Source organism: Rhinolophus sinicus, linkage group LG04 (assembly GCF_036562045.2).
Source record: "Rhinolophus sinicus isolate RSC01 linkage group LG04, ASM3656204v1, whole genome shotgun sequence".
Lineage (NCBI taxonomy): Eukaryota > Metazoa > Chordata > Mammalia > Chiroptera > Rhinolophidae > Rhinolophus > Rhinolophus sinicus.
This window is the reverse complement of record NC_133754.1, coordinates 75,397,364-75,422,183: the sequence shown is the minus strand read 5'-3', so window position 1 is coordinate 75,422,183 and position 24,820 is coordinate 75,397,364. Positions and strand designations below refer to the sequence as shown.

The 24,820-nt window shown below is 37.2% G+C and overlaps 1 protein-coding gene and 1 pseudogene across 2 annotated transcripts; one reads left to right on the top strand and one right to left on the bottom strand.

Moving 5' to 3' along the window:
- Window positions 1-1,097: 1,097 nt before the first annotated feature.
- On the top strand, window positions 1,098-24,820 carry CYP4V2 (cytochrome P450 family 4 subfamily V member 2). Of its 2 annotated transcripts, XM_019736068.2 has the most exons (11): window positions 1,098-1,916; window positions 8,360-8,472; window positions 9,808-9,893; window positions 10,655-10,845; window positions 11,221-11,290; window positions 13,972-14,098; window positions 16,531-16,716; window positions 17,849-17,951; window positions 21,869-22,003; window positions 22,094-22,273; window positions 22,990-24,820. In XM_019736068.2, exons 1-11 carry the CDS (start codon window positions 1,706-1,708, stop codon window positions 23,160-23,162), a joined length of 1,575 nt encoding a protein of 524 aa, XP_019591627.2. In that variant the 5' UTR covers window positions 1,098-1,705; the 3' UTR covers window positions 23,163-24,820. The 2 variants fall into 2 exon arrangements, with proteins under 2 accessions (XP_019591627.2, XP_074185874.1); XM_074329773.1 differs by lacking the exons at window positions 10,655-10,845; window positions 11,221-11,290 and having other exon boundaries at window positions 1,669-1,916.
- On the bottom strand, window positions 20,520-21,391 carry LOC141571226 (protein SET-like; annotated as a pseudogene).

Here is a 24,820-nt window from a genome sequence, read left to right as displayed (position 1 = left end):
CCCGTGAGATATACTTAAAGGTGTTCAATTAACACATTTTTTAAAAGTCTTAAAATGATTAAATAATATCAAAGTGAATAAAATAAAAAGTGTACGTTTTTCTCCATTCCCATTCCATAGAGTTGATCAGTAGTTTTCTTTCCCGATGTTAGCCTAGCTGTAGAGAAACTTTCCCCCAAAAGATGGCATTACATTTTTTGCTGTTCTGCAACAGATAAAACTTGTTTTGTTTTTTATTCACTTAATATCTCACAAACATTTTTCTACATCAGTACATAAGTTGACGTTAAAAAAAATTCGATAGGAGAAAAGTCTTAGGTATGTTTTTCTCTACATCAAAGAGGCCCTGCAAGTGGTAATGGGCAACCTATACACGAGCTGCAAGTAAAACTAAGTCAGCAAGTAGGGATCCAGAGCATTTCTCAATATGTCATCTTCCTCGGCACTTTCCCTATAACTTAGGGACCTGCTATTAGGAGAGGCACACTCCTAGCCCAGACCCTTTGTAAGAATGATTGAGGGTAGACAGAGGAATCAGAGTCAGGATTGGCGTCCCTTTGCCTGGAGAAAACAGAGAAATTGGTAGTCAGAGGCATCCTTGTCACCGTCCTCCCATTTTCCTTCCTCAGGCTCAGTGGTTTATGACTGTTTCCTTTTGAGAGCACTCCATAACTATTGTCTCTTTATCAAACTCCTTTCCCAGCATCTCTTATCTCCACCGCTTTCAGAGACCTTGACGTTCATCCTCTCCTCCCCACCTCTTGTTGTTCTGTTACCTGTTGGCTTGTCTTGGTCTCCAGGGCGTCTTTGGAAAACATTTGGATCACAACATTACTCAGCTCTCCTGTGACTCAGTCAGTGACGAGATGTAAACTTTAACTGGTACCCCTAAGGTTGGTGTCCCTAGGCTACTCCAGATCAAAGTAGGAAGCTGCTTCGAATGGTCCTGAAAGGAAGTCACGATGTAATCCACCTTTCTCAGGCAGCCGGTCGCAGCTGAGTGGACACTATCGGTTGGGGTTGTGCAAGGAAGCATGAGGTTAGATGCCCATCCAGGGGAAAAAAGTAACTCCAGAGGCTGAATTTCAAACCAGATGCCTCTTTATTTCAATTTTAAAACAGCTCACCTTAACTGGAATTCTCCCATGCCCAGCAGCGGAGTCCTGTAACCCGATTAGCCCACCCTCGCTCCAGCGCGCCTCTCCATCACCAAGCTGTCTTAATTTCATTCCGTTCTCCGCCCCACTGAACTGCTTTCATTTACTTTCAGCACACTCTATAGAGTCCTGAAACTGTCTTCCGGTCTTTCGTTTTCTGCTTGAACCAAACAATGAGGCCCGCGTGCATTCTGTAGGCTTTTGTCCTGCATAACGACAACCCCACTCCCACTCCCCAACCCTGTGGTGCTTTCCTCGGAGCCTGGGAGGTTCCAACCTAGTCCCGAGGGGCACGGTGGCCCGTGCAGCGGGAGGTCCCGCTTGTGGGTGGCCAGGCTGGTGCCTACCCCAGCCGGAGAAGGAAGAAGTGAACGCGCCTGGGGCCACTTCTTCCCACTCCGGGACGTGCCCGCCTCCAGGAGTCCGGGAACTCCTCCCAGCACTGCACTTGAACTCCAGGGGCTGGACCACGCCTTCGACCCCAAGCACCCCGCCCCTGCTGTCATTTTAGTCTCAGTCCGAGTGCGAAGCTGACCACTCGTGCAAGGATGGCGCCGTGGCTGGTGAACATCGGGCAGAACGTGCTGCTCTGGGGCGCGCTGAGTGCTGTCTCCCTGGTGGGCGCCACCCTAATCGTGAACCTCCTGAAGATGTTGGCGAGCTACGTGCAGAAATGGCATCACATGAGGGCAATCCCGAGCATACCGGGCTTCCTCCCCTTTTTGGGACACTCGCTGATCATAAAGCCGGACTCGAGAGGTAAGAGACCGCGCTCAGGCCCCCCGCATCCCCACGCGAGGGCCGGTGGGCTCCCTGCCCGCGAGAACCCGCCTAGCCGAGAGTCCTAGGCATGCAGGAGCTGCTCTGGGAGCTGGAGCCCTGGGGACACACCGCCAGCTCTTCCTCATCAGCCTGGAACACTAGGACTTGCAGTGCGAGCTGCTAGGAGAGAGGAGACTCCATCACCCCCTGGAGAATGGATTCCCAGTTGAATCCAGTTTTCCTTTTGACACCTGACACAATTGCTAGTGCCCTCCGTTCCTTATGAACTTTATGTGGACTATAGAATACAGTATTTCTAAACTCCTGTCTTTATGCTTTTTCTCTTCTCCTTTTCCCAGTTCCGAGCTGCTCCAATCTCAAAACATTGTCTTTTCTTCTGCCTTTGCAATTAAAGCCTTAAGGGCAGAAATACTTTAGATCTCTCTCTCTCTCTCTCCTTCTCTCCCTCCCTCCCTCTCTCTCTCCCTCTCTCCCTCTCTCCCTCTCTCCCTCTCTCCCTCTCTCTCTCTCTCCCTCTCTCCCTCTCTCTCTCTAACAAGGAACTAGAGATTCATTTGAGCCCCACCCCACCCCCACCCCACCCCCTCCATCACAAGACTTGACCACTACTTTCATTTCTTAGCCCTTTTAAGGAGGTTACATAATAACAATAAGTAAATTACCAACGTAGGGCCTTACTGAAAACTCATACAGCAAGTTTTAAAAGCCTTACTTATTAAAAAGTGAATTTTTTTTTATTGAAATCATCTTTTAAATAGATAAATTGATATTATGCTTTGTTGATGGGAAAAAATCAGGTTAAGTTAGAAAGCTCGCAAAAGTACCTGATATTTGCAATTCCCCCTCAGGGTGTGTGAATTAGATCTTAACCCTTTATTTGCATGGGTGTATAAGTTGTGACACCAAGAGCTGAAAAGATTTGCCCAAAATGAAGTATTTTAAAATGAGCCCAGGTATTACCATATCAATGACTATATTCCCTGTGTTTAACTTTACATCCCCATGACTATTTTGTAACTACCAATTTGTATTTCTTACTCCCTTCACCTTTTTCACCCTGGCCCCCAACCCACTCCTATGTGTCATCCCCACTAGCCAGGGGGATCACTTCTTAAATTATATACATGTGCAATAACTATGCTATGCACCTAAAATTAATATAAAATAATATTGAATATCAATGATAATTAATAAATTTAAAAAGGGGGGAGGGAAATGGGAATAAGAGGTCCAAATTTCAAAAAAAAAAAACCACACAAATAAGTCATGGGGATGTAATGTACAGCATGGGGAATATAGTAAATAATATTGTGATAGTGTGGTATGTACGGTGTTAGATGTTTGCTGGACTTATCATGGTGATCACTTCTTTAAGTATATAAATGTTGAATTACTAGGATTTACCCCTGAAAGTAATATAATATTGTGTGTTAGCTATATTTTTTAATAAAAATATAGGACAACAACAATAAAAATTTAAAAAAATGAGCCCAGGACTAGAGCCCAGTTCCCCCTCAGATTGTTAATAGTTTTACAGGCTGAATATCAACTCTAAAGCTTAAAGGATTGTTTCTTTTCCACTTCTCTTACTCCAAATAAAAATAATGCCATCATTTCAACTTCATAGGAATATGATGAAGCCTCATGGGAGAATGTTACCAAAATACTGAAAATATTTCTGGCAGAAGAAATCCAAGTAAACTTTTCACCAACTAACTTCAATGTGACTAAGGTTATAAACAATGCAACAACACATTTAGATATGAAAATTACATTTGCAAAAATCATCATGGCTAATACTAAATGCAGAGTTAATCTTTCCTTCTACTTTAAGGCTTTATATATTAAAAATAATTATATAGAAATATAGACTCTCCCTAGCCCCCAACAAGAAACAATATACTTACGTCTCATCATATTCTTTTGGTGAATTTTTCTAACAATTGAAATTTCTATTGGAGAAGACCTGTTTCAAAAACAAACTGTGAGTTGATGGATTATTAAAAGTAATTCCTCTTGGAGTTGTTTTCTGAGTGAAGAGAATGACAATATACTGTCTTTTACAAAGGGACTTTTTAATCCATCAACAAGTACTGGATTTTGGCATCAGACAAACCTTTGCTCAGTTTCCAGCTTTGCAACCAAGTTGTTTGAGAGGTTGTTAAAATCTCTCTAAGTTAAAGTTTTTTACCCTTTATTTGTAAAAGTAAATTATATTACAGAGTTATTTTAAAGATTAAATTTAATGCAGCTTCTAGATCACTATCTAAAATTTGATTAAAGTAAATTCTTTAGTTGTCACTCATGCATTTATTGAGGCCCTGCTTTGTGCCCAGAATTGAGCTCAGCAAACTTGGGGATATAAGAACATTCTAAGATATATTCCCTGTTCTCAGTAACCTTGTCTCTTATACTAGAGATGGTGGCTTTCACCTTGTGGCTACTATTCAAAGTTTGGCCTCAATAATCTCAGCTAGAGTATTGCAGTTGACTTCTAACTAGCCTTTTGAACTCTAATGTCTTGTTTTTCCAGTCCATTATGTCAACACCTGCCTTCTCCAGCTGCTCCCTGCTATTGGACCTGATACCTTCAAACCAAAGATTTAGACCAAGGCAGTCAGTATATTAGCATAACATGATATTTTGATACTGGAGATCTGACCTAGCTCTTTTCACAGCAATTTAGCCAATTGTTTTGACTGGAAGACATTTTGAAGCAGTATGATGTAATGGTTAAGGTGGAACATTTCTGAGCCTCGATAACTTGGGTACAAAGCCAGGTTCCACCATCTATTATTAGCTCTGTAATATTGGCCAGGTTACTTAACTGTGGACCATTTCCTCAGTTGTTTAGTGATTTTCACAATAGGCTTCTCATCTCACTGTGGTGAGACCTAGCTAGCCTGCTCCTCTTCATCCGTCCCTACCTAGATTTTGCTAGCAGTGTAATGAGGCTTCCGCCTCGTTTCCTAAAGTGTAGTCAGTTCCCTAGCTAGTGCTCCAGTCCTCCCTCGACCTCATGTTGAATTCCTTGGGCTCTGTCTAACCTTTGCCAGGTCTTTTCTCTGAGGTCTGGGCCCTGTGTCTTAATCCTTTAGTTATTGGCTACTGTCCTGTTTCCACCCAGATGGCACTCACCAATATGGTATTCGTGCCTGAGAGATTTGTCATTGTTTGACCTCCCTTAATGCCAGGCTGCATTCCCTAGATTGAAGCCTCACAGATACCAGCATGGAAAGTGTTGACTCTCACGTTTTCTTCACTACTTCAGTATTGTAATTGGGATCAATGGTCACCATTTCCTGACACTCAACACAAGGGCCAGCCATAAAGCAGGGCCAGGGCGCCTAAACCCGGCTGCAGCGAATCCCAGCCCCCTCCCAGAAGCTTCCCGTGGTCCCAGCATACCCAAGTTATTCACAAATCTCAGACACATTATTAGTGTTATTGTCCTACAAAATACAACTCCAGCCATGCTAGTCCTCATGAGAAACGTTCAGTTATTGCCTAGAGCCTATAAATGAAAACCAAACTTCCATAGCCCTCCAACGCTCCACTCTCATCCACCAAAGTGATCATCCCCCATCCTATGCTTTGGCTGAACCTACAGGAAATTTTCAGCCCTCCATGCCTCTGCTCTGCTATTTCTGCTGTGGGGTTTACATTCTTTTTCCTCACCCTAACTTTTCTTTTCCTGCCTATAAAAAGCCAACTCATTCTTTCACACTCAAATTCCAACTCTTTCATGAAATTTCTCCAGTCCTCTCAATGAAAATCAATAACTCCTCAGACTTAAACTTCTATTTTAACGCCCGTTTCGTTTTATCTGGTATTGTGATCAGTTACAGAAGTGACCCTCTCCCATGATTATAAGTTCCTTGATAGTAGGGATTGGGTCCTGTAGAGGTGCATATTCTTTGCCTGTGGAATGCATGTGTGAGCATTTTGTATTTTTAGGGATAATTAAGGTATTTCCATCATATTAATTCTCATTTCTTGACATGTCCTGGATTTGATGGACTACCAAATTTCCTTATGTAAGCCCAACATTGTCCACAATGCTGCTCAGTAGTTTTTTTTAGCTCAATGATTCTTTCTTATACTCACTATGATTGTTCTTCCACATTTTTGTCACATTTCCAAACCAAATTCCACCTCCTACACTCTTAAGGTATAAGCTTTTTTCCCCTATATCAAAGAAAATATAGACAATATAGACAAAATATGTGAGACTTTGATGAAAGAAATTAAAGAAGACACAAATAAATGGAAAGATATTCCATGCTCATGGACAGGAAGAATTCACATTGTTAAAATGTCCATACTACTGAAAGCAATCTACAGATTCAGTGCCATTCTTATCAAAGACTTATTTATATATTTGTGGTATGTGTTCGTCTCCAACTAACAAAATATTTTTTTTAACATTCTTCCAGCTTATTTCTTATTCTCTACCTTCAGAAATATAAAACTCCCTTTACTTTTAAAATTTTGTTTATTTAAATAATTTTAGAACTCTAGAAAATTTATAAAACTAGTACAGAGAAAGTTCACATATGCCGTCTATCCAGCCTCCTCTAATGGTGACATTTTACATAATTAGTATAATGATCATAACTAGAAAATTAATATTTGTACAATGTTCCTAAGAAAACTATAGCCCTTATTTTAATTTCACAACTTTTCCTAGTAATGTGCTTTTCCTGTTCCAGGATTCAATCCAAGATCTCACCGGACATTTAGTAATTGTGTTTCCTTGTGTTATGTTCCATAATATTTGTCTTTTCTAATCTGTGATCATTTGTCAGTCTTTCCATGTCTGTCATGACCTTAATACTTTTGCTGAGTGTTGGTCAGGTATTTTGTAAAATGTCTCTCAGTTTGGATTTGTCTGTTGTTTTTCTCATAATTGGTTGAGATTATGCATTTTTGGGAAGAATTCCATACAAGTGATGTTGAGAGTTTTTCCTTTAAGATCAAGAACAAAACAAGAATGCCTACTCTCACCACTTTTATTTAACATAGTATTAGAAGACCTAGCAAAGCATTTAGGCAAGAAAAAAAATGAATCCAAATTGGAAAGGAAGAAGTTAAACTGCCTCCCTTTACAGATGATATGATTGTACATGTAGAAAATCCTAAAGACTTCACTAAAAAACAGAACTAATAAACAAATTTAGTAAAATTGCAGGATATAAAATTAATGTACAAAATCAGTTGCATTTCTTTATGCTAATAATGAACTATCAGGAAGAGAAATTGAGAAAACAGCCCCACTTACAATTGAATCAAAAAGAATAAAATACCTAGGAATAAATTTAACCAAGAAAATGAAAGTCCTGTGTACTGAAAACTGTAAGACTTTGATGAAAGAAATTAAAGACACAAATAAATGGAAAGATATTCCATGCTCATGGACAGGAAGAATTCACATTGTTAAAATGTCCATACTACTGAAAGCAATCTACAGATTCAGTGCCATTCTTATCAAAATTCCAATGGCATTTTACACACACACACACACACACACACACACACACACACACAATGAGCAAGCAATCTTATCATAAAATTTATATGGAACCACAAAAAACCCTGAATAGCCAAAGCAATCTTGAAAAAGAAGAACAAAGCTGGAGGCATTACAATTCCTAATTTTAAACTATATTACAAAGCTATAATAATGAAAACAGTATGGAATTGGCATAAAAACATACACATTGATCAATGGAAAGAATTGAGAGCCCAGAAATAAACTCATGCAAATATGGTTAATTAACTTACAACAAAAGAGACTATGTACTGTGTACAATATTCCATTATATATCTATTCCACATCTTCTTTATCCAATCACCTGTTGATGGACACAGGTTGCTTCCATGTCTTGGCTATTTAAATAGTGTTTCCAAGACCAAGGGTGCATATATCTTTTTGGATTAGTGTTTTCAGATTCTTTGGGTAAATACCCAGAAGACGAATTACTGGATCATGTGGTAGTTCTATTCTCAATCATTTGAGGAACCTCAATCCTGTTTTAGAGAGAGTGGAAGGGAAGCATCTATCTACCAGTGATGGAGACGCAGGATAGGTTTTCCTTCTTATAAAAGAGTAGCCTGAGGCAAAACCTGGAGAAATTTAATAGCCTCAGTGTTCTTGGGAAAGGCACATGATAAGGCTCACCACAAGTATCCCCAATGTTTGGCATTTCACAGTTAGCCAGGTCATTTCATATGTGTTATCTCACTCATGATTAAATTAAATTACCTTCATAATTCATTAAATCATTTAATAGGGACCTATGTTTTACCTTTAAGATGTGAGAGACCTGGGAGATACTAATTGAGTGCCCAAAGTGAAAAAGTAAAAAACCCAGAAGACACTATAAGAAACTCATTCAAAATTAAATGTTTTCTCCCAGAATTTTTTAAGCAGGTGATTTATTACACCGAAGAAAACCGAAACGTGTCACTGTTGAAACTATGGCTTGGGCCAATGCCAGTAGTGGCCATGTATAATGCAGATGTTGTGGAGGTGAGTCTGTGGTAAATATCAATATTCCACTGTATATTTGATGGTGTGAGAACTTATCAGAATTAATATAGTGAATATGTCCTTATATTTAATTGACTTCAGTACATTGAGCATTCCGTTAAATATTTTAGACTATGTAGGTACCATTTAATGCTTTCCAAGTATAGTCTGAATCCTGGGGAGAGTAGTAGCCTCTAGATGTCTATACCCATTTGTTATCAGGTCCCAATACATTTATTCCTTTTTGGAAAGTCTGCAGGATATGGTTTTATAGAACTATAAATAGATTTTTCTATCAGGTGAGCACATGTTACCAGCCAGGCACTGTTTTAAGATTCCAAAAATATAAGACTAATCAAATATGAGTTTTTTGCCTCAAAATTCTTAGTCTCATATCCATTATACATTTATTATTCCAAGTTAATTTCCCTAAAAGAGATGCTAATCTGATATTGATTTGTCAGATATTATTAATCCATGCTATTGAAATTACTCCTCGAAAAATGGTATACTTTTTACTTATTATTGTGACATTGGGGAAATTATATTGTGGTTTGAGGAGACAAAGATTTGAGTCAGGGAATAAAAATGGGATAAACAGACCGTCTCTTCATGGAACAAAATTAAAAAGAGAATTTCCTAGGAAATTTTGTCTTTCTTAGTTATTGTGGTGAAAATGTTGGTGTTTCTTTGGTACCAGACAGCAGAATCCTGGTCCAGAGTAGATAATAAACGGGCCAAACATAGGATTTCAGCCATTGCTGACTTAGTATAAGTACGTATGTGGATCAAGATCTGCCCAGAGTAGGGAACTTGAGCCAGAAGCCTGAGAAGTACTTTTTGTTTAGTACGCTCATCCCTTCTACTTCACTTTGACTTAAAATGTGACCCAGTAACACTCATGGCTCCCAATTTAGTTATACCCTGGAGACATTCAAAAGTGTACCTCTAGTACAAGCCTTTATCCTGAGCCGCATACCTGCTTTCAGACCATGGCTACTTGAATGCCTCCAAGTCAACATACTTGAAAATGAACTTGCGATTTCCATCTTCCTAGATCTGGTCATCCTTGGATTCATCTGCCTCATACCCCTTGCTCCTCACCCTCAGCTCCTTTCCCTCAACTCCATTTAGCCTCTAAGACTAAATGACAGTTATATGTTCAAAACTTTAACTGAAATTCTTTGAGGCACAGGAAAGAAAATTAATCACAGAGAAAGAACGGTTATGAAATGTTGCTTTAAAAAGTAGTTGTGTTCTAACCAGGTATTCTTATAATTGAGATGATTGTTTTGGTATCTATATCTCTCTCTTTTTCCCCCCTCTCTTTTTAAGGTGATTTTAACTAATTCAAAGGAAATTGAGAAATCCTTTATGTATAAGTTCCTAGAACCATGGCTTGGCTTAGGACTTCTTACAAGGTACGTCAGTGTAAATTTCTAAAGCTTTCTCGTGGATAACTTGTTATGTGAGCAATTGACACAAGTTAGCCTTCCTATAGCAAGATTGTACTAGTATCAGGTAGTAGGGAGACGCTGGAAGGAAAGGTTGGGTGGAAATGGGCATTTGACATATAGGAATCCAGGTTGTATAGTCTTCTCTAGCCACAGTATCCAGTAATGATGGTCAGCAGTGTTCCAAGAATTAGAAGGTCCTGAAATAAATGGAGTAAAGAAAAGGAGTATTTGGGGCAGGGAAATTTTGAAAATTCAGTGAAAAGGCAGTCAGCCTCAAAGATGTATAGTAACCTCAATCCTTGAGCTGGCATCCAGAAATAGGACTCCATTGACTGAGAAAGAGAAAGGTAGAAAGCTTGTGGTGATTTTGGAGAATTCAGATAGTAGAGATCAGAGTAGATTCATCGAGCACATCAATCTTTTGAGGACTAAAGTAGTGATAGAGGGGAGGAAATAAATTCTAATCTTTAGAAACTTAGAATTTACAAGTTTAGAAAAATTCTAAAATTTTTCAATTTGTATGAATGCTCTTTAAATATTGATATAGAAAAATATCCAAAATATCCATGTTCTGTAACTATATGAATCTTTCTTTGTCATTTTGACCAAAGCATCTGAGAATCGATAGTTTAAGTTGTTTCAGTAGAATTTTATTGTCTTGACTATACTTTATTTGTTTGGGATATCGCTTTTCTTTTATTTGTAACCATGTATTGTATTTCTAGTACTGGAAACAAATGGCGCTCCCGGAGAAAAATGTTAACACCCACTTTCCATTTTACAATTCTGGAAGATTTCTTAGACATCATGAATGAACAATCGAATATATTGGTTAATAAGTTAGAAAAACATGTTAACCAAGAAGCATTTAACTGCTTTTTTTACATCACTCTTTGTGCCTTAGATATAATCTGTGGTAAGTCTCACTGATTTGTTTATAAAAGCATAGTGTAAGGATAAAATGACCCAAATAGAAAATAACATCCATTGGGAGGCAAATGAAGGGTTTGGAAAGGATATTGGATTGTTCTGGGTAGTCCTATGCTAAATTAGCCACCTTAGAGGCAGCAGCCACTGCGAGGGCTTTGAGCAGAGCAGTCACAGAGCCAATATGCCAGGGAGGTCAGAGGGAAGAAAGGGAATAGGGGAAGCAAAAGGTACAAGAGTGAAAAAGTGGGACGAACAATTCTAAAATATATTAGAACGTATGTCTTTTTTCAAGTCTCTACCACTGGAAAATAAACACATATGTGCTTGAATTGAATGGTTGCTTCTCACCCATATTTTACAGAAACGGCTATGGGCAAGAATATTGACGCTCAGAGTAATAATGATTCTGAGTATGTCCGTGCAGTTTATAGGTAAATGGAGTCCTTTTAATTATTTTAAAAATTGTTTTTGATTAGGGCTTTAAAAAATTGTCACTAATAATTTTTTTTGTCTGTGTTGTATTGTTTTGTTTTAGAGTAAAACACTATACTAAAAATCCTAATCATTTAAGCATGTATTTCAACAGTAGAGGAATGGTGGTATAAATTACAGCACACCCAAATTATGCAGTAATTTTAAATGATTATTTTATAATATTTCAGAGATTACATTATGGTGCTAAGTGATAAAAGAAAGATAAAATTTTTAAAATTTTTTCAGGTACAGTTGATATTCAGTATTATTTTATATTAGTTTCAGGTGTACAGCATATTGGTTAGACATTTCTATAATTTAAGAAGTGATCCCCTCTCTAATCATCTAATCTATCAGGGGTGCCAAAAAAATGAACACTTTGGTCAGTGTTGCTCAAGCAGTAGTTCGCCGTAATTGCAGAAGTCAAATGTGACTTTTAGTCATCTTTTGTTATCAGTACATATTGAGCATTACAATTTTAATACAGTTTTTCCCTTTCTTAAAATGTGTGTACATTTTTTGGCACCGTGTGTGTGTGTGTGTCTATCACATCTTTACATTTTTTTTATCCAGTCATCTATTGATGGACACATGAGTTGCTTCCATATCTTAGCTATTGTAAATAGCATTGCAATGAACATAGCAGTGCAGATTAGTGTTTTGGATTTCTTAGGATAAATACTGAGGAATAAAATTTCTGGATCATAAGGTAGTTTCATTTTTAATTTTTTGAGGAAACTCCAAACCATTTTTTGTAGTGGCTCCACCAATTTGCAATCCCACCAACAGTGTATCAGAGTTCCCTTTTCTCCAAATCCTCTTCAACACTTGTTTGTTGATTTATTGATAAAGGCCATTTTGACAGGTATGAAGTGATACCTCATTGTGGTTTTAATTTGCATTTCTCTAGTGATTAGTGTCATTGAGCTTCTTTTCATGTCTATTGGCCTCATGTATGTCCTTTTTGGAGAAATGTGTATTCAGATCTTCTAACCATTTTTAAATTGGATTGCTTATTTTTTTGGCGTTAAGTTGTATGAGTTCTTTATAAATTTTGGATATTAACCCCTTATCAGATATATCACTAGGGAATATCTCCCACCATTCAGTAGGCTGTATTTTCATTTTGTTGATTGTTTCCTTTGTTGTGCAAAACTTTTTAGTTTGATATAATCCCATTTATTTATATTTTCTTTTGTTTCCTTTGCCCAAGGAGATAGATCATAAAAAATACCACTAATAGCAATGTCAGAGAGTTTACTGCTTATGTTTTTTCTAGGAGTTTTATGGTTTCGGGTCTTACATTTAAGTCTTTAACCCATTTTGAGTTGATTCTTGTATATGGTGTAAGGAGGAGGTCCAGTTTCATTTTTTATATGTATCTGTCCAGTTTTCCCAGCACCATTTATGGAATAGACTGTCTTTACCGCACTGTAAGTTCTTGCCTCCTTTGTCATAGATTAAATGACCATAGAGGAATAAGTTTATTTCTGGGATCTCTATTCTGTTCTATTGATCTATGTGTTTGTTTTTATGGCAATACCATGCTATTTTGATTACTATAGTCTTGTGGTATATTTTGATATCAGATAGCATAAAAATAATCTTTTTAGTATGATGGTATAAAACTTTATTCATAGAAAAACTATAATATCCTGTACCAGAATGTTAGCTGTGATTATTGTTGTTTTGTGTGCTTCTCTTTCTTATTGTGTTTTGTTTTTGTTGTTATTTACAGTTCTTTCCCATATTTTCTGCACTGATTATGTACTATTTTTTAATTGAAATAATCATTGTAATTTAAAAAAAATTGCTTTATTATTTAGCTATTAAGAGGCAGGGCCAGGATTTAATTTGATGTATTCTATCTTTAAGTCCACTGCTCATTTCACTTCACCTTAACAAATATTTATTTAGCATATATATAAAATCTGCCGATCACTGTATAAGGTAGTGTTCCATAAAACAGAATAATTGAGATAAGCATTGATTGAAACAAATAAATAAAAGCATAAGTTTTAATAATTGCTTAGAAAGAAAAAAATCAAGTTAATATTAGAGAGGAAAACAGGTCCCACAGATTGAGTGACCAGTAAAGGCCTTTCTGAAGAGTTGGTCTCTAAGCCAGTCACAATGGAGGAGATCATATAGATATCTTTCTGCTCTGTCACTGGAAATGACGAGGGAGATACTCAGGACAGGTATGTGACAGATGGATTTTAATGAACACTTTTCTGTTGAGGAAGACAACTAGTTTTCTGTCACTCCAGAGGAGTGATGTGGCAAATGAGTGAACATTTAAAAAAAGTAGATTTCATTTTATCCTGTGGTACAAGAGCTACAGGCAGCTGTGGCCATCTGGAACTCTTCCTGGAAAACAGAAGCAGAGATCAGATGGCCATCTAGTAAGGATGTTTTATAATAGATTCTTCTAAAGAGCCCACTCATTTTTTAAGTTTCAGGGGTGTAATAACCCATGCGTTTATTGTTGAGCATAAAGCAGGGATTTCTTAGTAGCCTCTAAGATGAATCATCATCATTGTCATATATTACTCTCATTAAGACCGGGTGCCAAATAGGTGCTCAAGCAATACACATTTTTGATGTATCAGCTGATGTATTTTTATCCTATTTATAGGATGAGTGATGTGATATATCGAAGAATGAGGGTGCCTTGGCTCTGGCTTGACTTTTCATTCCTTATGTTTAAAGAAGGATGGGAACACAAAAGGTGCCTAAAGATTGTACATGCTTTTACCAACAAGGTAAGTCCTCGATTTTTTTTATTGTGGTGAAACACACATTACATAAAATGTACCATTATAGCCATTTTAAATGTACCATTCAGTGGCATTAAGTGCGTTAACGATGTTATGCAACCATCACGGCTATCCATTTCTGGAACTTTTATATGTCCATGATTTTTATGTTTTATTAGTGTAACCAGTGTAGGACCATGGGGCCTGTGTGTCATAAAGTAATTAAATAATAATGGAAATTATTGAATAATAATGGATTGAATAATAATGGGAAAAAGTAGTGACATGATTACATTTAAATTAGGTATGCACCAAATATTAATTAAGCACTTACTAGTTGGTAAACAAGTGTTAGAAATATAGTAATAATGTTCCCTACCCTGAAACTGGTTATCCTAGTAGGGGAGTTTGTCTATAAACAAGTAATTACAAAATGTGATATGAGCTATGATTATTTATTAACAAACAGGGTGCTAAGTTAAAAGAATAAAGAGACAAGAGTCTGTGTTATAAGAATCTTCTGGAAAATGTTTGGATTAGGCAGTAGTTTTCAAAGGCAAAGGGTATTTATAGCAGTATCTTAACTTGGTTCCAATTTTAGCATATGTACTGCCGAAGCGAGCACTATATCTTAACTTGGAAAAGAAAAATTAACTAGATATTGTTTTCAATAACAAGGAGATGGTAATGTTGTTTTGGCTACAGGATGTCAGTCTTTGTGTTAAAGATGTGTTTATGAAAAAGCAAAATTGAATTGAAAATATACATCAAATTATAACTTAAAGATACTGATAAAAGTGCCTTAGTAATTATATTTATTCTTTGTTGTAAATTTTGGTTTAAAGTATATTGGAATCGCTTCCTTTCAGTGAGGTGCTGCCTACCATGAACAGATCAAGTGGTTACAGATTCAGTAGATGTTAGATGAATGAGATCTTGGATTGAGCTGCCCACAGTGAAGTGGAGTGTAATCACCTGGCAATAGGAAAATGGTGAACAGTTTGTATTCTATGGGTATAATAACACTTTCCCTCAAATTCCATACATTAGTATCAATAATTAATGAATTCCAAATTGGATGGACAATAAATATTTAATAAATATTGAAAATTGTGTACTGAACACTAGGGGTCCACCCAGAATAAAAGAAAACATGGTGTTTTGCCCTTCAAAGAACTTGGGATCTGTTCATTCAAACCACTTAGTAGAAGGTTTGGTCAATTGCCTGACAGGAAAAGGAAGTTGAAATGTATAACCAAATTATGTGTTTGGGTTTTTATTCTTTTATTCATTCAACAAGTATCTGACTAACATTCTTAGAATGCCAAGCAGTATTGTAAAAGTTGAAAATATATCAATGAACAAAGACATATTGCTGCTACATGGATGATACGTTCAATTTGGAGGAGAATGACACTAACTAGTAGCAAACACAATAATGTCAGGTGGTAAGTGAAATGGAAAAAATTAAGTAGGCTTGGGAAGATAATGAGTGCTAGGGACTAGGGTGGCAATGATCAGGGAAGGTATTTCTGATAGTGTGACCATAAGCAGAGCCCTGAAAGAAGTGGGGGAGCCAGTCATGCATTTGAGGATAATGCATTCTAGGCAGAAGGAACAGCAAGCATACAGAGTGATTCTTATCTCCAATACAACATGTAATTAGAGTGATCTTAACTCAGTCTATTATATAAAGACTGCATTCTCTCCACCACCTAAACTTTTTCTCATTAACTCATTCAGAACTCGAGGGTCCTATTTAGTAAGCTACTACTACTCTATTCCCATGCTGAAAAACTGCAAAAATTGCCCTTGGAAATCATGAATTTGTCTTATATCAAATTTATTTTTATAAGTCTTATCAGGGGCGGCCAGATGGCTCAGTTGGTTAGAGCACGAGCTCTGAACAACAGGGTTGCATGTTAGATTCCCACGTGGGCCAGTGAGATGTTCCCTCCACAACTAGATTGAAGACAATGAGCTGCCACTGCGCTTCTGGAAGGGTTGCCAGATGGCTCAGTTGGTTAGAGCGCCAGCTCCCAACAACAAGGTTGCCAGTTCAATTCCTGCCTGGGATGGTGGACTGCGCTGCCTGCAACTAAAGATTGAAAACGATGACGACTTGGAGCTGAGCTGTGCTCTCCACAGATAGACTGAAGGACAATGACTTGGAGCTGATGGGTCCTGGAGAAACACACCATTCCCCAATATTCCCCAATCACCCCCCCCAAAATAAACCAAGTCTTATCAAATAAGACCCTAAAAATGTTAACAGGAAGCTTTACTATGTTTTTCACAAAAGCCTAAGTTATTGTTGAGTTAGAAAGAACAGGACAGTGTAGAAAAAATTAAAGGAGCTAGTATATTTTCATTGGAAAATATACTAGTATGCTATGTCAAATTCCAAACAAAAGCATGTGATTGTTTAAATCGTACAGGTCATCGCTGAACGGGCCAATGAACTAAAAAGGGATGAAGAATGTAAAGGTGATGACAAGGGCACTACCTTCTCCAAAAATAAACGCCAGGCTTTTCTTGACTTGCTTTTGAATGTGACTGATGATGAAGGGAACAAGCTAAGTCATAATGATATTCGAGAAGAAGTGGACACTTTCATGTTTGAGGTATTTTGTATTATCATGTTAATTTCAGGTGTTATTAAACCAATGCCACTTTTTTGAAAGAATCTTTAGCATGATTTTTAAAAATGTATTGAAAATTTAAAGTAGCTTAATATAACTGAGAAAGAGTCATTTTCTGTAGAGTCAGTTTCTGTAGAGTGTTTTGTATTTTGCCTATACTAACTCAGCAAGGATTAAATGAGATTATCAATGTCTTGATGTGGAGAATATTACTTAGAACCACACATATACTCCCTCCCTACCTTACAAATAGGAGAAGGTAGAAAAGTACAGATCTGGAAAGTTGGCTTAGGAAAGTCAGACTTTTTTTCCCTGAGTAAAGGTCTAGTGCACTCAGTTTCCTCGGAATGCCTCTTCTCAGCCTGGCCCAGCCACTTCTCACCAAACGTGCAACTCTGTGTAGCCTTGGGATCCCTCTCTAAGGAGAGGCCTCCACTTTGAAGGGATTGTTTTGTTTGTTTGCTTCTCACCAAGGTGAAATACTGTACAAAATTTATTTGTTATGTCCTGGGGTTATAGTTACAATGGTCAAATCTGGAGACAATTCCAAATAAAGTTAGCAATCCTAATCTTAATAGAACCATGTTTTTATTTATTTATTTATTTATTTTTAATTTTTCAAATTAAAGGTTATTGGGATGACAGTTGTTAGTAAAGTTACATAAATTTCAGGTGTACAATTCTGTATTACATCCTCTGTTAATCACACTGTATGTTCACCATCCAGGGTCAGTTCTCCTTCCATCACCATGTATTTGATCTCCTTTACCCTCATCTACCACTCTCCTCCCACCTTACCCTCTGGTAACCACTACTATTGTCCGTGTCTATGAGTTTTTGTTTCTCATTTGCTTGTCTTGTTCTTTTGTTATTTTTGGTTTATATACCACATATCAGTGAAATCATATGGTTCTCTACTTTTCGCTCTGACTTATTTCGCTTAACATTATAATCTCAAGACCCATCCATGTTGTCACAAATGGTCCTATTTCATCTTTTCTTACCGCGGAATAGTATTCCATTGTGTATATATACCACAACTTTTTAACCATTTGTCTATTGAAGGATATTTTGAACGATGTTTTTTAAACTACTTTTTTTCTTACACTTGTAGGGACATGATACAACAGCAGCTGCAATCAACTGGGCCTTATATTTATTGGGTTCTTATCCAGAAGTCCAGAAAACATTGGACAATGAACTGGATGAAGTGTTCGGTATGTTTGGCCCCTTCACTAGTTACACTGTGGGTCTCAAGTCAGCAAATGTCCTTCTTACTCCTTAAGGATGTGTAATAGGACCTACTCTATATACACTAATAAGCAGGAAGGCTTCCATATGGGATCCCTTCCAGTACTGGTCTTTGCAAGGTCTCATCCCTTCATATACAGGCATTTGCTAATTTCCTGGCATGTGACAGCACTTGGCTAGATCAATGTTACTGTTTTCAAGGACCTCACTGCTTAATAGATGAAACAGACATTGCATATAAAGCATCATATCACAGCTATCTGCTTGAGTGATATGAAGAATGTGCTATTTGATAGCAGACAGGAGAAGGTGAAGCTAGTTAGAGGGATCAAGGAAAGTGGTTTCATACAGGATTGCTTCTGGCTACAAATGAGAGAAAAGATGGGTTAAGCTGACAGGACATAAATTTCTACTATACAACCAGCATTGCCATCAGATTCTCAAGCTTGTTCTTTTTTTCTCTGTCATCTTTACCATCATGACTTTTCTTCTCTTCATTGTTGTTCCAGGTCTCATGGTTATCTTTAAGGCAAGAAGAAAGATGAGGAGGGCATGAAAGATGTGTTAGTTTCTTGGGACTGCTGTAACAAATTCTACCAACTAGGTGGCTTAAAACAACAGAAATTTATTCTCTCACAGTTCTGGAGGCCAGAGATCTAAAATCGGTGTCACTGACTGAATCAATGTGGTGGCAGGGCTTAGGGGAAACTCCATTCTTTGTCTCTTCTGGTGGCTACCAGCATTCCTTAGCTTATGGCCACCTCTGTCTCCATCTTCACATCTCTTTCTTTTCTATTATGTGTATGTAAAATTTCCCTCTGCCTCTCTCTTATAACATTTGTGATAGCATTTGGGGCCCACCTGAATAATCCAGGATAATCTCATTTTAAGATGCTTAACTTAATAAAATCTTCAAAGATACCTTTTCCCAAATAAGGTAATATTTACAGGTTCCAGAGATTAGGACCTGATATATTTGGGGGCATGATCAGCCTACCACAAAAAGGCTATGCATTGTGCCATCAATGTTATCCTTTGTTTAATCACATGTCACCTGGCTTCCCATAGCTGGAAGGAAAAAGGAAAAGGTTGGGCTGACCAATCAACAAAGTAGTATCTGATGTATTTTCATAAAGAGAAGAAGTGGGGAAGGAAAAATAAAGGAAAAAAGGAGAAAGGGGAAGGCATTCTAGAAAGAGGGGAACCAGATAAACAATGGCAGAGTGGAAAAGTTTGGAGGACAATAGTAACTAGCAAGGGACAGGACATTTGGGAGATGTGTTGAGAGGTAAAGTTGGAAAAGTAATATTGTGTTCATAGTTTTTGAGGAATGGAATTTCATATCAAGAGGGAAGGCTATTTTGTAGATTGGAGACAATCTAAACATCTTGGCTCTGTTTCAGTCATTTGATTTTTTTTCATATCAATTTTAATTCCTCTCAGATCACCTCTGGTGGGTAAATTTAGTATTTAAAAACACACTTCTTTTGGAATATGGTCACATATTTGTATCCTCTACATTTTCTAGTTTATTGCTGGTCTCCCAAATGCTTTCAGATCCCACATAACTAATAACACCATTATTACTAGAATCTTTATTCTGCTGCTTCTCATGTTTTTGTTAATTGTGCCTTACCATTTTTTCTACCTCCCCCAGTATTAGTTTTAAAACATTTTGAGCGACTGATCTTTGTATATTGAGATGCAAGTATTAATTACTTTTGTTATTATTTTTTTACTGTGGTAAACTTCACAAATAACATAAAATTAACCTGTGTGTGTATGTATCTGTGTATGCATTTAGTTTTTATCATAACAAAGCAACTTGTACACTTTCAATGTTTAAAACTAAACATTATCTTTTCTTTCCAGTGAAAGGAAAAGATAATTTAAAAATAAATAGGGACAAAATTACAATAGAGAATGTCAATTCTAAATAAGATTCTACAGGTTTGCTATTCTCCCATCAAGTGGCAGGACTCAAGTCATCATTAGGAGAGAATTGTATTTTAAAAATGTCATCTTAAACTGCAAGGATGTCCATCAAACATCACAATTAAACATGCCAAAGGAGAAGCGATGTTGTCAAAATGCCCACTTAACCCACCCAAATGTCTCAAACCCACCTTTTGCGGATCTTCTATAAACCAAATTTTTTAACATGTTAATAAAATTTTTATGCAAGAGACAGTAGACAGACATGTGCTAACTATCTGTATTCACATAGATTCACAGTGTAATCTCTGAGCTCAATACACAGAGACAGAAGGGAAAAAGCTAGAATTCTATGCACCACTACACAAGGAGGGCTGAGCACCCTCCAGCCTCCAGCAGAGCTAAGGGAACAGAAAGTTTTCCCACAGAGCATGGTGGTGTTGATTCCATAAAGTTTTTGTTGAGACAGGAAGGGATAACAATGAATTTGGAACAGAATGAGGTAGAGATTCTTTCACCAGTATTCTGCTCAAGGTATTTCCCCCCAACATAAGTTGAGAACCAGGGTGTAAAGGAGAACAGAGATCCATTAGTGTTCCTTATTCATCTTGTCCTTCATCCTCCCCTCCTTCCTCCCCCTCATCATCTTCTTCCCCTTCATCCTCATTCCCTTCTTCATTATCTTTCAATCCTCCTCCTTCATCCTCATCCTCATCCTCTTCTCCTTCTCTTCCTTCTTTATCATCATCATCTTTTTCTTCTCCTTCCCCTTATTTATCATCCATGTCAGGACCCAAGGTGTGCTGTATTGTATTTTGCCAAATATCATCTTTGATGACCTCTCCCAACTCATCTGCACTGCTTCAGAATGGCCGTAAACCAGAGAAAAAAAATCCCTCTTGTTCCTCATGCTGTCTCTTCCTGCTGGCTTCATTCTGCATTTAAATTGAACATTTCATCAAATCCTTTCCAGATTTCTACATTGATGTCTGTGGATTTTGAAGATGGATCACCACTCTCACTCAGATGAAATTCTTTGGGGAGAACTTTATTTTCAAAGGAAGGGTTTCAATCAAAGTGAAAATCTATTCTGTGACCTGATTTAATATTTTTAAATTCTGTCACTTCAATTCTGGTCAATTAACACAGTGCCTTTTCATTGTCCTCCCTAGGAAGTGCAGGCTTAGGGATAGTTGACAAATGTTACCCTCAAATTTGGGATTTTGGCAATTAATTACAATCTCTTCTGAAAAAAATGATTGGTGGAGTTATATTTCTGTTCTACCTTCAAAATCTCCTCACTGGCTTGTTCATTACATCAGTTTATTTCAATTTGTACTTAATCAATATGTTCAGTTGCTTCTTGCTGTTCTTTTTCTCCCTTTGGCAAATCCAGAGAGATTGATGTGTCCTCCAGCCTGGAGGTAGGAAGCAGTCTTGGTTTGTTTCTTGAGTTGGGAACAAAGGGCATTTGGGGTCATGCTCAGGGGAAAGACCAAGAATCTGACCCAAGAAAAGATACACTTCTGGAAGAAGCTCTGAGAACTCAAAATGAACTATTTTAAGTGTAGAATTTAGTGCCTTCACAATGTTGTGCAACTATCACCTCTAATTTCAAAACATTTCTGCACCCCAAAAAGAAACCCTGTACCATTAATCAGCCACTTCCCATTTCCTCTTCCCCCAACCCCTGTCAACACCTTATTTCTATCTCTATGGATTTATCTACTCTGTATTTCTTATATGACCTTTTGTGTCTGGTTTCTTTTACTTAGTATATTATGTCATTTATTTTGATTATCTATAATATTAGAAATTGTATTTTAGCTCTGGGAATTTGACATTCAATGTATTGATTAAATTATTCTTTTTTTATGTCTTATCCCCCGAGCCCTAATAACATTTTCATTTATTTTATTTCTTTTATTTATTTCATGTATTTAATCAGGGAAGTCTAATCGTCCTGCTACCTTAGAAGACCTGAAGAAACTTAAATATCTAGAATGCGTTATTAAGGAGACCCTTCGTATTTTTCCTTCGGTTCCTATGATTGCCCGTAACATTAATCAAAATTGCAAAATTGGTAAGAGTTCTATAATTAAAGCAGTAAGGAGAATGGATTTTTAATGTCTGTCTTGCTCCATTCTCATGTATATTGACTACTTCTTGACAGGGGAGTACGACATCTCGAAAGGCTGTCAAGCACTCATTGTTTTCTATGCACTGCATAGAGACCCAAAATACTTCCCAGATCCTGAAGAATTTAAACCAGAGCGATTCTTTCCCGAGAATTCGAAAGGACGCCATCCATACGCATATGTGCCCTTCTCTGCTGGACCCAGAAACTGTATAGGTTTGTATTCAGAATTGGTTTGACCATTAGGCACCCGTGGTAGTGAGTTTCTCATAATAATTTCTTTGAGATGTAGTATCCCATGTACAAGGCTTTTTTAAAAAAAATAGTTGTTTTATTTTTTCTCTACTTTACTATACATTATTGATTTCAAATATGACTGTCATAAAGTGTATTGATCTCTTAGGGCTGTCCTAATAAAGTACCACAGACTGGGTGGCTTAAACAACAGGAATCTATTTCCTCACAGTTGTGAAGGCTAGAAGTCTAAGATCAAGGTGTCAGTAGGGCTGGTTTCTTCTGAGGCCTCACTCCTTGGTGGAAATGGCTATTTTCTCCCTATGCTTCCACATAGTTTTTCCTCTGTGTGTATTTGTGTCCTGATACGTAGTTGGTAACTGTATAGTAAATTACATTAAAGGCCCACTAAGAAAGCATTCGAGAGTAGTGATTCTCATGCTTCAAAGAGCCCAGGATTTAATCTAAGGTGCTGGAACAATATAGATTCCTAACCCACCTCAGCTATTCAGATGCACGGGGTGGTATCGAGGAAGGGCACTCAAGAATCTTCATTTTTAACAAGAGTCCCAGGTGATTCTGCTTCCTCCAGGGCCTTCTGTGAAAATGTCACATTTCTTGCTTCCTCTAATAGGATCTGTTTTTTCTCACATTTGAGAAACATGTAATTACAGTGATTTATTTACATTAATTTGAAGGTCAAAGATTTGCCATGATGGAAGAAAAGACCATTCTTTCCTGCATCCTGAGGCATTTTTGGGTAGAATCCACCCAGAAAAGAGAAGAAGTTGGTGTGTCAGGAGAGCTGATTCTTCGTCCAATTAATGGCATCTGGATCAAGTTGAAGAGGAGAAACACAGATGAATCTTAAGTGTGTTATTGGGCTGTGCCCTTCTCACAAATAAGGCCTTTCTATAAGGGAAGCTTTGCATTTACAATTTACAGGTCATAAATTCAATATTCTTAATCCCTAGACCTAATTTTTTCTTGTCCTCACTTACCTTAGGGTCAAGTGTAACAAAGAAAAAGTTTTTATATTTTCATCACCACCATAGTTCTTACCCCTAGTCTTAATCCCAAAAGTAGAGTTGACTGATACTGGTACCCAAATAAGAATATAGCAAGTTTCTCAACAGAGGGAAATTTCAACTGATAGACCCAAAGGATATAATTCAGTTGGGGTCCCAGAATTTTTTAAGGTATTCTCGTTGACTCAGGAACATAAATACACATGTATACATATACATTTAGTTTGAAAAGGGTAAGCAATTAAGCACTTAGACTTAAGGAGCTTACGTTTTTAAAATTGTGTCAATGGCATCAGTTATGAGAAGAATTATTATGATGATACTTTTCAGATTTTATCAATTAGAATAGATGATTTATAAATTGACTCATAGGTTCTGTTCTCGTTTGACTATGTACTTATAGGCTTCATTTTATTCTACATAATATCACGATTACCTTTGTATGTCACATATTATTGGGAGAGATTCCTCCTGGTAGTCTCCAATCCCTCGCAGTGCCTCATAAGGTTGATTAATGGCTTTTGGAAGGACCTTAGAGTTCATCTCTTTATACACCTTTTTATTAGAAGTAAGGGAATAAGATCAATGAGAAGGTAAGTTTCCGTCCAAAGTCGTGCCACTGGTGGGTGACAGGGCTGGCAATAGGTAGAGGCCTATACTATAAACCTCTCCACTTCCAATATGATACACAATATTCTATTGTTTTATGAAACTCAGGTCTATAACCAGGTGTCTTATTAGAACACAGATCTTCTGCCTCTGATTTTGGCATATTTTTTCTAAATTCTTCCATCATTAAGGAAAATAGAAGCCGTTCATCTATATTTAGTAACTCAGTAATGTCTCACTTGGTTTACAGTTAAGCTCCCAGGAAATTCAATCCTCCAGAACATACCTGATACACATCCCCTGAATTTTAATTCTATCGATAATATCTCTATTCCCTCATTGAATGACTTTAAAAACTTTTTTTAAAATAAATAATTTAAATGAGATTGTTTCTTCAGTTTTCTCAAAGCAATAGCAGAGAGAAGCAACAAACAAGGAGGATGTAATATGTATTCTTCAGTGGATATCAAAGGAAGAGTTTACAAAACCAAAGCCATATTACAGTCTGGGACATTTAGGTCAGTGTCAACAGCTCTACCCACTTTATTATCTCAAAGAGCCCCAGAGCAGACAAGTCAGTCCCTAAGTGGATGAGAAACATTCAAGAAAGTATATTACATAGTAAAAAATGATTCCCATCACATGGCAAATTTCATTATCTAGAAGTGGATATATGTAGAAAATCTGTTCTGAGATGACTTTGGATAATTAAAGTTTTAGTCATGAAAATTAGTATTATTTCAGATCAAACATATGGTGATGGAAGGAGAACTGACTCTGGGTGGTGAACACACAATGGGATTTATAGATATGTAATACAGAATTGTACACCTGAAATCTATGTAACTTTACTAACAATTGTCACCCCAATAAACTTTAATTTAAAAAATTA

Coding starts and splice junctions, on each gene's coding strand:
- CYP4V2 (XM_019736068.2), top strand. CDS start 1,706: ATGGCGCCGTGGCTGGTGAACATCGGGCAGAACGTGCTGCTCTGGGGC. Junction 8,473..9,807: donor ATAATGCAGATGTTGTGGAG/GTGAGTCTGTGG, acceptor TCTCTTTTTAAG/GTGATTTTAACTAATTCAAA. Junction 22,274..22,989: donor TGGACCCAGAAACTGTATAG/GTTTGTATTCAG, acceptor ATTAATTTGAAG/GTCAAAGATTTGCCATGATG.